Here is a 16094-nt window from a genome sequence, read left to right as displayed (position 1 = left end):
GGAGAATCCCAGGGACAGGGGAGCCTGGTGGGCTGCTGTCTATGGGGTCGCACAGAGTCAGACACGACTGAAGCGACTTAGCAGTAGGAACAGCAATGACTAATGATATTCATGTGCTTATTGGCCACTTTTATATCTTCTTTGGAGAAAATGTCTGTCAGTCAAATCCTTTACTCATTTTTAAATTTAGTTATTTGTCTTTTTATTGTTTAGCTGTAAGCATCACTCCTTTGGTTTTTTGTGTCTCAGAAACAGCTCTGGATCTTTATTGTTGAGCTTAGACTTGTAACACAGATCTGTCCTTGAAAGTTCATCCAAGACTAGCTGCTGTTTATAAGTATGATGATAACTGGGCAAATAATGATTTCCATGTCTGATCAGTAGGGAATTTTCTTTATTTGCCTTGAAAGATATGTTCAAAAGTATAGTTTGATAGAGTATCATCACTTTGTTACAGCTGTAATTTGAACTAGTCTTATCAGCAAATAAATGATAGACTGATAAAATATCTCCGGTCAGTACTATTATTGGTGTTCACTGGAAATGCTTAAGCTGAATCTGGACAACTGCTATTGGTTTTTTGTAGAAGAAAATCATATGTACTGAAGAAAGTTGAATTAGATGTCATTTGAAATTCTTTCCAGCTCTATGATTCTGTTTTTATGGTTTCGAGCTGAAATTTATCCCAGTGAAATGGTTTGAAAAGTATTGTATCTTACTTTAATTGTTGCACAAAGTTAGATTCTAATGATAGTGTAGATTTATACTTTGAAAACAGAGGAAAAGTGTTATTGTGCTTCACTGTTTTTTAAGATTTAAATTGTTTTACCTTGTACTTGAAATACTTTGCTGTCCTTCACTTCTAAAGAATGTTTGTTTCTTCTTACAGATTAGCAAGACACCTACAAAAAGAGGCCCAAGCTCAACACAATAATTCTGAATTCACAGAAGAACAAAAGGTACCATAAAATAATCTCTAGATACATCAGATTCCAAGTGAAAAAGGGTCTGTCTTTTGAGTCCATTAAGCAAAAACAAACAACGAAAGCCATTATACTTACGTACAAAGAATGATAGTGATCATGCTTTGCTGATCATTAAGTAATCAGAGATACCACATGATTTACCATGCAGTGAATTTCTCACTTAATGAATTTCTTTTCTCAGCCATTTAGACTTTAACTTTAGTGGAGACCATCCATTCTTTGGTTGGGAGGAGGGGGAACCAGAGACTGGAGTGAGATTGTGAGTAATTGCATTTCACCTCTTAACTCTGAACTCCCTTAACTCTTTTTCCACCTCCTCTCAAAACAGACAAAAATCAAACAAGCCACCACTGAAAAAAAATTAGTTCAAGTCAAAAATTTGGCATGAGCCCTTCAGCAAAATAAATCCATAAAGTTTCAAAATGTTTTGAGTATCCTTTCTCCTTGAATTAAAATTTTAATGGGTCAAGGTGATTCCCTGTACCGCTAAAGACTATGAAAAATGGGATATTTTAAGAAGCTTTACTTTAACAGAATGAGAAGAAATGGGAGGAAACAATCCATATTTTCTCCTAGCTCAAGAGGTCCAATGTTAAGTCAGATTTTAATCTCATAGATAATGAAAAAAATTAATGTCAGTTTTCCTCTTATTAAGAAAAGACATTGTGAAAACTATGGCAACTTAATTTGCTTTTATCTTTTTTTTGTACAAGGAGTGGGAATGACTCTTTGAACACTTCTTAGGCTTGTACTTATTTGATTCTTCTTTATAAGAGTTTGAAAAGAAAAATATCCCAAAGATTAGGGTCAGTCATATTTCTTACACAGGTAGTATGTTTGCATTTAAAACTATTTAGAGTTTGTGTTATCTAATGTATGTTTATTTTGTATTTTAAAAAGAAATAGCACTTTTAAAATTTAAAAGTGTAGTTTTCTTTTTTCCTTAATAACTGCTAGTATTGCTGATAGATAGATGGCATTACCAACTCAATGGACATGAGTTTGAGTAAACTCCGGGAGTTGGTGATAGACAGGGAGGCCTGGTGTGCTGCAGTCCATGGGGTTGCAAAGAGTCGGACACGACTGAGCAACTGAACTGACTGATGATAGATTTAGGAAGTTTAGGATTTTAGCCCAGGAAAATAATTAGCTCAGAGGAAATATTTGGTTTGCAAAAGGAAAGGGAAAAGGACTATATGCTTTATCACATCCAAGATTTGTGATATCTGTCTAGGAATGACTAGGATGTGATCAGCTGACATCACAGAATTTAAGGGTTAAAACATCTACATTTTGAAACAATCTCAGCTATTTGAATATGTAACTTTAACAGCTAACAAAGCATGTTATGAATATGGAATCAAAATGAAAGCTTTGGAAATTAAAAAGTTCGACAGCCATGTTTTAATCACCTGTTTCCCTCAAGTTACTTATATGCCTCATCTCTAACATCTACTGCTTAGGTATAGGATCTAATATGAACTCAAATATAAAGTGATTTGACCTAAAACATACTCGTTTTTTAAAATGTTATCAAGAAATGAGCTTTGGCATATGATGATGATTAGTCTAATGAGACAAAATCAGGTTTTTCTTAATTTTCTTTAACTTCCTAAGGCTGAAGCTGGGTGTTTGATAATGCTGTTTGTTTAGCTTATTGCTGTTTATAGTAGGTGCCCAGCTGCTCTCTTTTCAGCTTACACAGATCCACCCCTCCATAAGGTCCAGGAGGCAGCATGACCTAGAGGAATGAGCCTGAGATCTGAAGTGAGAAGATTTGGTCTTGAACCCTGGCTCTGTCTCTGGGCCTTAAATTCCTTGTGTATGAAGTGAAGGATAAGATAACCCTAAATCATCTTGAAAACCATCTCTAAATCTTCACATGACCTCTGCCTTTGAGGTAGTCTGCTCCTCCTCCTTTCCTAGAGACCTGATTTCTGAGGTATTTAATATTTAAAAACCTGCCTAGGAGGCATATGTGGCTGCCATTTGTGTCTCCAGAGAGAGCTTGTGCCTGCCTGCCTATTCCTTGGGCTTGGGAGAAGGACCCGCCCCCACCCCCCATTACTCTGTACTACATTATGAATATAAGGCAAGTCATTACATTTAAAATTTTAACTTTCCTTAAAAATACAGATAAAACATTCACAGTAGGCAAAAAAAGTCACTTTGAAATAGAGCCTTTATTTAATGTCACTTAAGGAAAAAGTTCCACAGTTTGTTGTGACTGTGTGGATCACAACAAACTGTGGAACATTCTGAAAGAGATGGGAATACCAGAGCAGCTGACCTGCCTCCTGAGAAATTTGTATGCAGGTCAAGAAGCAACCATTAGAACTGTACATGGAACAACAGACTGGTTCCAAATTGGGAAAAGAGTACATCAAGTCTGTATATTTTCACTCTGCTTATTTAACTTATATGCAGAGTACATCATGTGAAATTCTGGACTAGATGAAGCACAAGCTAGAATCAAGATTGCCAGGAGAAATATCAATAACCTCAGATAAGCGGATGACACCAACCACCCTTATGACAGAAAGCAAAGAGGAACTGAAGAGCCTCTTGATGACAGTGAAAGAGGAGAGTGAAAAAGTTGGCTTAAAACTCAACATTCAGAAAACGAAGATCATGGCATCCTGTCCCATCACTTCATGGGAAATAGATGGGGAAACAATGGAAACAGTGACAGACTTTCTTTTCTTGGGCTCCCAAATCACTGCAAATGGTGACTACAGCCATGAAATGAAGACACTTGCTCCTTGGAAGAAAAGCTATGACCAACCTAGACAGCATATTAAAAAGCAGAGACATTACTTTGCTGACAAATGTCTGTTTGGTCAAAGGTGTGGTTTTTCCAATAGTCATGTATTGATGTGAGAGTTGTACTATAAAGAAAGCTGAGTGCAGAAGAATTGATGCTTTAGAACTGTGGTGTTGGAGAAGACTGCTGAGAGTCCCTTGGACTGCTAGGAGATCCAACCAGTCTATCCTAAAGGAAATCAATCCTGAATATTTATTGGAAGGACTGATGCTGAAGCTTCCAATACTTTGGCCACCTGATGTGAAGAAATGACTCATTGGAATAGACCCTGATGCTGGGAAAGATTGAAGATTGAAGGAGAAGAGGACGACAGAGGATGAGATGGTTGGATGGCATCACCAACTTGATGGACTTCAGTTTGAGCAAGCTCCAGGAGTTGGTGATGAACAGGGAAGCCTGGCGTGCTGCAGTCCATAGGGTCTCAGAGTTGGACATGACTGAGCGACTGACTGAACTGAACTGAAGGAAAAAGTCAGAGACTCCAAGTTAATAAATGATTAGAAAACAAAGATTTTCCAGACATTATCTGGAGAACATTGACTCAGAAAAATTAATACATGTTATATCAACAGAGTTTGTGACTTTTCAGGGCTTTTAACATGCTAATGTGTATGTTGGATTTTTAAAGAGTTTGGGTAATGGAGTATTTCTTAAATTTGTTTGCTTTTGAAAGCCTCCCTCCTCTTCTCTTTATAACATTTCATTGGGTCTAAAGAACATGTTATGGGAAATTTTGAAACCGACTGTTAGGTCTGCAAAATTACTTGAATGCCAGACCTGGCATGTAAGCCAAAGGAGAAGAAACTCAATTGTGTTTCCTTAAAAGAGAAAAACGGAGAATGTTCCTTACATTAGTCTATGCAAAACTATTCTATGTGTTTTCTATTTTGAATTATATTCTTTGTGCTTTTACTATTTTAAATATATTTGTAGCAGAGACAGGTTTTTAGAATTATGCCAACCATTCAACAATTTGTGGAACTTTAAAAGAAGATTTTTTTAAAAACCACCATATTTCTAAAGTACTTTCGTTATGAAACTTTTTACTGTTGCTCCCAATAAGATTTCAAAACTATTTGATGATTAAATGCTTTGTTAGATCTTAGATTATTGATATTTATTTGTATTATTAAGATGAGAGGAATCATTTTTTTAGAGAGTAACTTATATACTTCTCAGTATTTATTTTAAATGTGAAGATATCTAAAGCCACACTACTGATCTGTCTTAACTTTATTAGTTGGTGGTAGAAAATCTTCGTATGGATTTTCTATTCATAATCTCAAAGATTTCTGGTGGAAAATAAAGTTTATAATTCTTATTTGATCCTCCCTCATGATCAGTTGACTTAGCTTTCATTTCATTTCTTAATAGTTTTGTCATTATAACAACTGGGTTTAGTTGCCAAAAAATAGCTGCCAAAAGCTTTCATTCCATTAAATTCCCTACTTTGGTGTAGTAGATTTTCTCATGTAAGTTTCTGGACAGAATAGAACATCCTGTCTCATGATGCTTAGAAAGTTTTTCCCTGTTTTGAATCAGATGTAGTGGTGATGAGAATTCCAGCACTATATGCTTGTTTTATATTTTATAGATCTCCCTTTCCACTGCCTCCTCCCTCGCTTCCTTTCTTCTCTGCCTCCCCCCAGCTAGAGGATAGACGATGGGCTGTCTAAATCTAAAAAATTGTCTGGATTGAGACTGTACTTCTTAACTCTTTGTATTTTTGTAAACTATTTTTTCCCTTAATATGTTTTGGCAAAATTACTATAGTTCTTTAATTGTTAACTGCTTTTTTCCTTTAATAGCTCTTTTGGAGTTAACCATTCCCCTAGCTAATGACAAAGTAAGACAGCCAGTATTCTGAAAATGATAACATTTTCCACCTATATACCTTGTTAGACATATGCAATTAATTTGAATGAAATGCTAATTATTTAAATCTTTCTAAAATTAAGTTCACTTACCTTGAATGCTTAGTCTTAATGTGTATTAATCAGGATTTATATTTTGTGCTTAATAATTTTTCTGAACCGTTTCTTTCTAAGAAAGGTGGAATACTGACAGTAGCAAGCACTTGATTTTGACGTCAATAAATGCTACATTTTAAAAGTCATTGCTGTGGCTGAAAATGATAGTGTTTCACTCTTTTTTAATACTGATGTTGGGTGTGGTCCCTTAAAATAGTTATGAATAATGCCTATTGGTATTTTGCCATAGTTTCAATAGACTGTAAAAAAACTGTTGCTTCTTCTTAACTTGAAGAAATGTTTACATTTAAAATAGGTTATTAGTGGACTTATAGTTGTTAAATTAGAATATGTTTTACCTGAAATGTTAAAAACATCAAATCAAATGGGTTGTATAGTAAAGAAGGACAAGGAGTTAACTAATGTTTTTAAAGACTTACTCATTGATACATGTCCCTTAATACAGACAGCCCTTTTTCAAAACCATTTTTTAAAAAGAACATAAGTGTGACCAAATGGTATTAAAATAAGTGTATTGCTTTGTTGTATATATTGCTACTGTATTGAAGACATTGATGTCCAAGACAAGTTGCTTAACCTCTCTTTGGTTTTCACATCTTATAGATGTGAAATGGTTGTATCTAGTGCATAGGGTTATAGTCAGGATTCAATGAATTAATGTGGGCAAATCACCTAGGAGAATCTGTCACTTAGCAAGTGCTCAATAGGTTTTAGCCATTACTAACTATATTAAAGTAATTTACTAGTTTTGTCAGATTTGAGTGGTTTATATGAACACCACTGATTTAGGGATATTAGATTTTATATAGAAAAGATTGTTGCTGGCTCCCCTACAAAAGCTGTTTCAGAGGGTAAATAAATCTGTATCTTGAATCCTTTTACAGCAATTATGTTAAATATAATATTTAAATATAAAATTTCAGAATAAAATTTGACATTCTCTAAACTCACATTAAGATTAAAGGAAATTTTAAAGATTGTGGAAATAGTTAAATGTTGTTACCAGTTCCTTGACTAAGAGTCATATCTTTTGCTCAGTAGTAGTTTGTTTATTTTTGAAAAATTTTTATTGATGGATACTTGATTTACAGTGTTGTGTTAACTTCTGGTGCACAGCTAAGTGATTCAGTTATACATATATATACATATTCTTTTTCGTATTCGTTTCCATTATGGTTTATCGTATGATAGTGAATACAGTTCCTTGTGCTATACAGTAGGGCTTTGTTGTTTATCTGTGTTATATATAGTACTTTGTGTCTGCTAATCCACGCTCCTAATTTATCCCTTCCCCTTTCCCCTTTGGTAACCATAAGTTTGTTTTCTTTGTCTGTGAGTCTGCTTCTGTTTTATAAATAAGTTCATTTCTGTCATATTTTAGATTCCAAAAGCAAGTGAGATCATGTAGTATTCGCTTTTCTCTTCTGACGTACTTCACTTGGTGTGATAATCTCTAGGTCTATCCATGTTGCTGCAAATGGCATTTCATTCTTTTTTATGGCTGAGCAGTATTCCTCTGTGTGTGTGTGTATTCTTTTTTATCCATTCATCTGTCAGTGGACATTTATTTACCTTACTTTATGTCTGGGCTATTATAAATAGTGCTGCTATGAACACTGAGGTGCATGTGTCTTTTCAAATTATAGTTTTCTCTAGATATGTGCTCAGGGGTGGGATTGCTGGATTGTTTTCTGTACTGTTTTCCACAGTGGCTGCACCAATTTACATTCCCACTTGCAGTGTAAGAGGGTTCCCTTTTCTCCGTACCCTTTCTAGCATTTGTTATTTGTAGAATTAGTGTTTTATTTTGTGAATTGCTATCCCAGCTATATAATGCCTGTATGATAATCACCTAGGACTCACTAGCCTGAGTGCCAGATACCAGGACAATACTTGTTACTCCTCTTTGCTCCTCATTTATCTCCTAAAGAAAATTGGCATAAGAGGAAACCATCAAATCTAATTGACTGAACTTTTGCAGGTCATCAGTATGTGTAGAAAAACATCACTTTTCCCCAGAATATTGTATTGTGAAGGCATTGCAAATATTGTACATATATACTTCACTTTTATGGTCAGGGTTTATTTCTAACAGAAAGTTAAGAAGTATGTTTTTTTGGAAAGATTTCAGTCTTTCTTGTCATAATTTAGCTGCCTGCTCTTGTGCGTATTTGTTTTTTGGGTCTCCTCCTTTTCAATTCAACCCTAGTCATCCATGTTCTTTTTCTGACTACTGATTACCTGGACAGTTGAAATAACTTGATCTAACCTTTAGTCTTTGCCCTTCTCTCCTTTACCCTAGGGACACTGTTATCACAACAGTTTTCTTAAAGGGCAAATCTGACAGTCATTCTTCTGTCCAAAAACTATCTGTGTAATTTATTGCTAAAGTAATAACAGATTCATTCCTCAGCTAGTCATAGAAGGTCCCCTTCATAATAACCCCTCCCCCTGCAATGCACACACATTTCACATTTCAAACCTATCTCCCTATTTTCAGTTTAGGACTTTAGACAACTGAACTATGACTTTTTCCCAAGTTCTTTAGTTTTAGAAATCCTCCCAGTCACTGGGGCTTGATTCCTAATTTTGATTCCTATCCTATTTCTTCAGGGCATATTAACATTTACTTTGCTGACACCTGTAAACCAAGTTCCTCTGTTTTATGTTAACAGTGATTTTATATGTGTCTTACATGTTTAATAGAAACATGGGCTTATTAAAGGAAGGACTATGTCCTGTCATTTATATCTATTTGATAACTCAGATCTGACTATAAAGTTTGCCACCATTTATCACAAGTATTGATTTTACTTGGCATTGCTGATACATTTAACTGAACAAGTTAAGATTGGACTTGAGTCAAAATTAAATTATACCACTGTGCTAACTTTCAGATATTTTTGATTTTAAGTCTTTTAGTGAATATCAGACCTTATGGAGAAGAAGAGAAGGCAAAGCTTGGAGAGAAGATGTTTGAAGTCCTTTTCATTGCCCTTTAACTCATATAGAAGGCTATCATCAAAGCAAATGATTTAAAATTGGTTGTGGCACATTAGACCAGGAGTGAATATATGCTCATCTTCTCTGCATGGTCCCAGCCTTTTGCCTCCTATTTCTCATCTCCAGTGTCTCCAAGATGCTAAAAAGAAATAAAATTTAACCTAACTTTTAAAATCATAGATCACTTATCAATAAAATATTAACTCGATTTTTGGCAACTAACAGTTATAATGTATTTGGTATTTATAACTTTTTCTTTTTCCTGCAGAAAACCATAGGCAAAATTGCAACATGCTTGGAATTACGAAGTGCAGCTTTACAGGTAAATAGATTCCCCCCCTCTCAACTTCTTAATATAAGGAAAAGGAATTAGTATAAACTATTGATAAAATGTTAGGCATTCATGTCAAAAGCAGTATAGTCTCAAAAGGATTTAACAATAAGAATTCATGGATTAAACTCCTATTAAAAGATCTATTAGTTCAAGTTATATAAACTGTAAAAATAAAAGATATGGTTTCAACTTTTTTAGTCAGAATGTTCCAAAAAAACAAAAACTAATTTGGAATTAAAAAAAATTTTTTTTGACCTTGAAAGCAAGAAATGGATTCTTTTACTTTGGCTACTTTTTGAATATTTTGTCAGCCATAATAAAAAACATAGGGTGCAATGAAGTCTTTGTATTAAAAATATGTAATTTGCATATTTTAAATTCAGTCCACACAGTCCCAGGAAGAATTTAAACTGGAAGATCTGAAGAAGCTAGAACCAAGTAAGCTTTATTTCATATTTTTTATTGATACTGCTTTAGAAAAATGTTTACACTATTATGGATATTAAGATTATTTAGCAGAGATGCTAATTTGAGTCTTTTCTGTTATTATCTAATCCTATATAATTTTTCATGCTTTTATAATTCCTATAATATTTTTAGTAATTATTGTTTGGTTCACCTTATGTGCTCAGTCGTGTGCGACTCTTTGCAACTCCATGGACTGTAACGTACCAGACTCCCCTGTGCATGGAGATTTCCACACAAGAATACTGAAGTGGGTTGCCATTTCCTATTCCAAGGTATCTTCCCAACTGAGGGATCAAACCTGCATTTCCTACATTGGCAGGCGGATTCATTACCACTGCTACCTGGGAAGCCCTCTCACCTTCATTATAGAATATGAAAAATTATTTGACTCTATGTTGTACCTCACTTATCTGTTTTAGCCTTTGTTTTATTCAGTTTAATAAGACTACAATTAAATTACTTCAGTAAACATTTACAGTAGATTCTACTGGAAAGTATAAAGTTATAGTCATTGATGCCTGTTTATACTGAATGTCACTGAAAACTGCAGTCCAGCTGTTTGAACTGCTTTATAAAATCTTTCCTTATTGTCCTCATTTTCCTTCCTAAATTTTTTTTTTTAAGTAAACAATTCCTTCAAATATTTTGGTGGTTAGGATGTGCTAGATGAAGCTTTTTTGCTGGTTCAAATGAATGTTCTCTTAGAGGAAATGTTTGAAATATAGGCAAGGGCACAAGTATTGAATATCACCACAGTCAGTTTTAGGACATTTTTTAATCACCCCATAAAGAAACCCTGTATCCATTAGCATTCACTCATTTCCCTCTAGCTTCCCCTGATTCCCAGCCCTAGGCAACCACTAATCTACTTTTTGTCTCTATAAATTTGCCTATTCTGAACGTTTCATATAAATGTAATCTTACAATAATTGGCCTCTTGTAAGTGCCTGTATATAAGATTATTTTAAGAAAAACACGTTTGTGCTCCCTCAGTCATGTCCGATTCTTGTGATCCCATGGGCTGTAGCCCGTCAGGCTCCTTTGTCCATGGAATTTTCTAGGCAAGAATACTGGAGTGGGTTGCCATTTCCTCTTCCAGTGAATCTTCCCAACACAGGGATCGAACCCACATCTCTTGTGTCTCCTGCATTGGAAGGTGGGTTCTTTTAAAAAAAGATTTCAGCTGCATTAAGGATATCTGAGTTATGTTTCTGAAGAAAATTAGAAATGTTCAATTTTAAATGATAAGAATAATGAGGATTTGGGATCCTCATTTAGTAACTATTTTCCATCTCTTTTCAGTTTGTTTCCAAATAAAACTTAAGAATATGTAGGTTCACTATAAAGACTGTAAACACTTATAATCAGATGTTTATTATCTCTTTCCATGGACACACTCAGTTTTTCCCCCTGTTACCTCATAGACTCTCTTGTTGGTAATAATGATCACTATTTTTTAGAGTAGCAGGAATATGCCAAACACTCAGATAAATAGACTCGACCACATTTTGCTGACACTTGCCCATGATTTTACAGCTTGTAAATGCTTGAACTGGGTTGGGTTTGAAGTGATCTCAAAGCCTACATTCCTACCATTACACTGTTATTAATACTTGTAATCATGCAGTATTGACATCAGTCCTTGAGATCATGATTCTTCAGGTCAAACTCCTGAGAGATTATTGACCCATGTATTTGTGGAAGATTGAACTGAAATCTACATTGTTTTCTGATTTGTTTGTTTGTAAGATTTGGGGTGGGTATAGAGAGGAAAGAGAGTAATTTGGATTCGTTTTTTTATTACATTTTGATTTTATATAAAGTTCCTCATTTGGACTTCTCCCTTCCTGGTACTTATTTTAGATGATTTTAATTTGCTTCTTGCCTCTTAAACTTAAATGTGTATGTTGTATCTCAGTAGGCTATGCCCTGTAATTAAGCTTGAATTTATAAAATTTATTTTACAAGAATTAAACATTTTCAATAAATTGGTATTTGACTATATTTCAAATTAAGTGTTCTTAGTCAACCTGGCCTCTGCCTCTTCTAATAATGTAAGGAAGGGAAAATTAACAAATGACTGTATCTTTCAACTTGTTGGTCTTAGTTGGTTTATTTTGCTAATGTATTTTTCCTTCAAGATTTTTAAAATCTCTTTGTAAATCTGAAATTCATACTAAAACTAAGATCCTGAACGTAATAGTTAATTTAATTTTCTTATGTTAATGCTTAGTAATACACTACTTCTTACTCAAATATACCTCCCTATGACCAACCCATAAACTGTAAAATTCCCTTCCATTAATTAAACTTTCAAGGCCCCAAAGAAATCCCACCTTGCCCTGAAAGCTTTTTCTTCTCTCCTTAGCAGTTATTAGACTCTGTCTCATGTTCTTTATAGGAGCACTTTTTATAGCCACTGTCATAGTCTGCCCTGTACTATTCTCACTAATATTTATTTATTTTCTCAAGAATATTGTGAATAACCTTTGTATTTTCCCCACAGAGCCTCATTCAATGCTTTGCCTATAGTATGAACTCGACAGATTTTTAAATTGAATAGAGTTAAATGTCTACAGGGAATTGTTTCCCGTAATTTAAAATAAACTTTCAGATGGGAAGCACTTGCTCATTTTTCCTACCACAAAAATGAAAACTAGCTACAAGGAAAAAAAAAGAAATACATGTGGGGCGTGTGTGTGTGATTTTTAGTGTCAGATTCAAGAGGATGGCAGGCCATGCTCCATGAGCATAGGCTGGGAGTGCTGAGTGCTCACCAGTAGAGGGTATGCCATCAAGTCAGCATTCAGGGGGCCTGTGTGCATTATTCCTACTGAATGAACCAGTTAGTCCCCAGTCGTGGTGGACTCCACACTCAGGATCACCCCTTCCATGAAATTATAAACTAGCTTCTCCTCTTCTCTACAACCTCCAAAAATATCAAGATTCATATTAGAAGAAAAATCCTATGATAAGTTTATGTAGAATCTTATTTTAAAACATTAGAATCCCTGTTATTCCCCAGTTGGTGAAAATGGAAAGCCATCCTGCAATTACAGAAAGCAAGAAAGGTGCTGTTATTTTTCTTTCAAAATTATTCATACAAGTTAAATATCTGATGTACTGTATACTTGTAAATACAAAATAAAGAAGAGGCTATTTATGCCAAAACAGACATTTCCTTTTCAAAACTTTGATACCTAAGAAAAGAAAATGATGTTTAATTCTTCTATTATAATACAAATTCAGGATATTCTTAGTAAGTAATATGATTTTCAGCTGTTTCATTGATGTTTTGTTTACATTTTAAGGGTTGACTTTTTCCTTTTCACTATTAAAATGTGGTCATTGCTGATATAAATATGCATAATCTTGTCACCCATTTCCTATTCTCAGCATCTAGAACAATACTTAGTGATTATCTGATATTTGAATTGAATGAATAGTTTACTCACAATAAACAGTCATGCACCAAGTTTAGAGGTGACATTCTTAAAATTTGAAAAATAGTCCTTCTTAGATCTAAAATAATAGGATTCTAGTCAGTCAGATAGGGAGAACTATGGACAGAATAAATTACCATATAGACTTATACTGTAAGTGTTCCTATGCAGTGTCGTGTTATGTTATTTAATTCTCTCAACAATCTGTGAAGAAAGGTAGAATATGATTTTGGAACTGGGGAAGCTGAGATTCAGAGTAGTTACATGAATGCTCAAGTCATTAACATCATGGGAGGGCTAAGATCTGATTCAGGTCGCTTGCCACTTGCCCTTTGCTTATCAGACTTCAGCTTTGTGGTCCTCTCCATTCCTTGAACAAACTCCTGCTGCAGAGCCTTTGCTGTTGCTCTGCCCTGTTCTCTTAATACTTGGAGACCCCTTGCCCAGAGCTGCTTGTGGACATTTCTTCTCATTCAGGTCATGGCTCAAATGTCTTCTAATAATTCAGGTTTGAGCAGCCTACTCTGTTCACTTCAGCTGAAGTCATCCTTCTACTCCACTTACACAAGCATCCTCTAGGTCCTTCGGCCACAGTCTTAACATCATCGTGTTCATTTTGTGGCTTGTTATTGTCTGCTTTTCCTGGCTAGGGTCTAACATCCGTTTGAAGGTGAGAACACTCTGTCTCTATCACTGCCATATCTTAGCACTCAGTACACATTTGTTGAGAAGAAGAAAGAAAGAGGAAGGAGGGTAGGAGTTGGAAGGAGAGAGAGAATAAGAATGAGTGAAAATATAGACACAAGTCTCAGACTTCTCTCCCTGAAGGGCTTAGTAGGAGTGCATATATTAGAAGAAGTATGATAAACACATTTGACTCCTGTGGGAGTAAGGCATGTAATTGCAACCTGTACTCAGGGATTTTCTTTTTGAGGATGACAACATCCATACCTATATCAGCTCTAAACTGTAAGACTCCAAAATTAGAATGAATAAGTTGAGTATAAACTCACAGAAACATTTTGGATTGTACAATTAATGCCATTACTTCATATAACTGCAGGTAGATACTGGCAATCCGTAAGACCAGATATGAAGCACCTCTCCAAATGTAGGTAGAATTGTAGAGCATCTCTCTTTTTAAGTTTCCTTGCCTGGATATAATCACTGACCACAAACATAATACAGGAGGTTGTAATACAAGAGATTGTTTAAAGACTTCTCTTGAGGATAAATCCCTCTTTGTGTTTGTGTGTGCATGTATATGGAGAAGGAAATGGCAACCCACTCCAGTTTTCTTGCCTGGAGAATCCCATGAACAGAGGAGCCTGGCAGGCTACAGTATCCATGGGGTCACAAAAAGTCAGACGTGACTGAGCATGCATGAGCCTGTATGTAAGCATATATGTACATATATGTATGTATACATTACATATGTATAATAAACTATGGTAAAGGTATATGAGAATTATAACCTCACTACTATAAACTTTACCAGTTTTGTGGAGTTGAGGGGACTAATCAAGACATAGAATAAGATAGGCTCATATCCCTCTCATTGGTCATCTTTGACACCAGTCTTTTAATTAAAGTACTCTAGGAAGGAGATATTGTCTTTCTCAGGTGCCCCATGTCTCACCTTGGATTTTGTACTTAGAACTATTTTGGAGTTCACTTTCCCTAAGCGCTCTGAGACTCTGGAAGTTACCTTCCTTGGAGTTCTGACAGTACTCTGAAGTGTGAATATTTTCATTTTGCTAAGATATTCAATGGACAAGTGCATTGTGGCTTTGGATGATAAGATTGGGAATATTTAAAGTATTAATAGACACCCCAGTGGCTCAGCAGTAAAGAATCTGCCTGCAGTGCAGGAGACACGGGTTCGATCCCTGGGTCTGGAAGATCCTCTGGAAGAGGAAATGGCAACCCACTCCAATATTCTTGCTGGGGAAAACCCATGGACAGAGGAGCCTGGTGGGCTGTGGTCCATAGGGTCACAAAGAATCAGACACGACTGAGCAATTGAACACACACACACACACACACACACACGTATATATACATATTAATAGGCATGGTAAAATTGGCTAAAATCAGTCACTTACAATAAATTTTTTTATTCTGATTCATGACATAATTCATGTGTCTTTCTCTTTTTATTCTAGTCCTAAAGAATATTCTTACATATAATAAAGAATTCCCATTTGATGTTCAGCCTGTCCCTTTAAGGTAAAATAAATTAGCACCAGTATTTGTCTTCTTATTTTATCATCTTATTTTATACCTATTTTTCAGATATTTCTGGATGTATCATATCAATGTTAGTATCATTGATATCATTAATCCAACATATTAGCATTTTATGTCAGCATTTTTTATATCAACATTTTACCTGGGAAATGAGTAGCTATTTGGCTTCTCTTGTATATTTGGTTTTGTAGCTCACTGTTTTTTCTGTCCTTTTGCATGTAGAAGAATTTTAGCACCTGGTGAAGAAGAGAATTTGGAATTTGAAGAAGATGAAGAAGAGGGTGGTGCTGGAGCAGGATCTCCTGATTCCTTTCCTGCCAGAGTTCCCGGTAAGTATCAATTGTTAAAAATATCCATAGCTTAATTCACAGTCAAAGTTTTTGGAACCTACTTTAGTATTTGCTAGTGGGAGTAAAACCTTTCCAGGGTGCATGTCCATTTTAGGCAAAATTTGATGGTCATGTTATCGGCAGTAACTGTTTTATAGGTATAGCCTGGAATTATCTTACTATCTGTATTGGGATCCGAAAGAGCACACTCAGGTTCCGAGTTCACTAGGGGGACTCACTCAGCATGTTGCTGTAACCAACAGCTGTGCTTTATCCCAGAAAAAGAATTACAGGCACAAAACCAGCCAAGGGAAAATGTATGTGAGCAAAGTCCAGAGGAAACCAGGTGCAAGCTTCCAGGAGTCCTCTCCCAGTGGAGTCACACAGCTTGTACTTGATTCCTCTAGTGACAAATTCTAACGACACTTGTGAAGTGTCCCTTGAAGTGGGAAGCACATAAGGGACT

The 16094-nt window shown here is 35.3% G+C and overlaps 1 protein-coding gene across 1 annotated transcript in view; it reads left to right on the top strand.

Moving 5' to 3' along the window:
• The window catches only part of AIDA (axin interactor, dorsalization associated), a 48659-nt gene that overhangs the window by 7437 nt on the left and 25128 nt on the right, over positions 1-16094 (top strand). Inside the window, exons 2-6 of the mRNA XM_010852827.1 lie at positions 890-959; positions 9073-9126; positions 9522-9576; positions 15215-15278; positions 15522-15628. Coding sequence (XP_010851129.1) covers positions 890-959; positions 9073-9126; positions 9522-9576; positions 15215-15278; positions 15522-15628 — 350 coding nt within the window. The remainder of the gene's footprint in view (positions 1-889; positions 960-9072; positions 9127-9521; positions 9577-15214; positions 15279-15521; positions 15629-16094) is intronic.

The sequence above is a fragment of the Bison bison genome, unplaced genomic scaffold, assembly GCF_000754665.1.
Source record: "Bison bison bison isolate TAMUID 2011002044 unplaced genomic scaffold, Bison_UMD1.0 scf7180017864317, whole genome shotgun sequence".
In the NCBI taxonomy this organism is placed as follows: domain Eukaryota; kingdom Metazoa; phylum Chordata; class Mammalia; order Artiodactyla; family Bovidae; genus Bison; species Bison bison.
The sequence above is the reverse complement of the archived record's forward strand: the minus strand, read 5'-3'. Positions and strand labels throughout refer to the sequence as shown.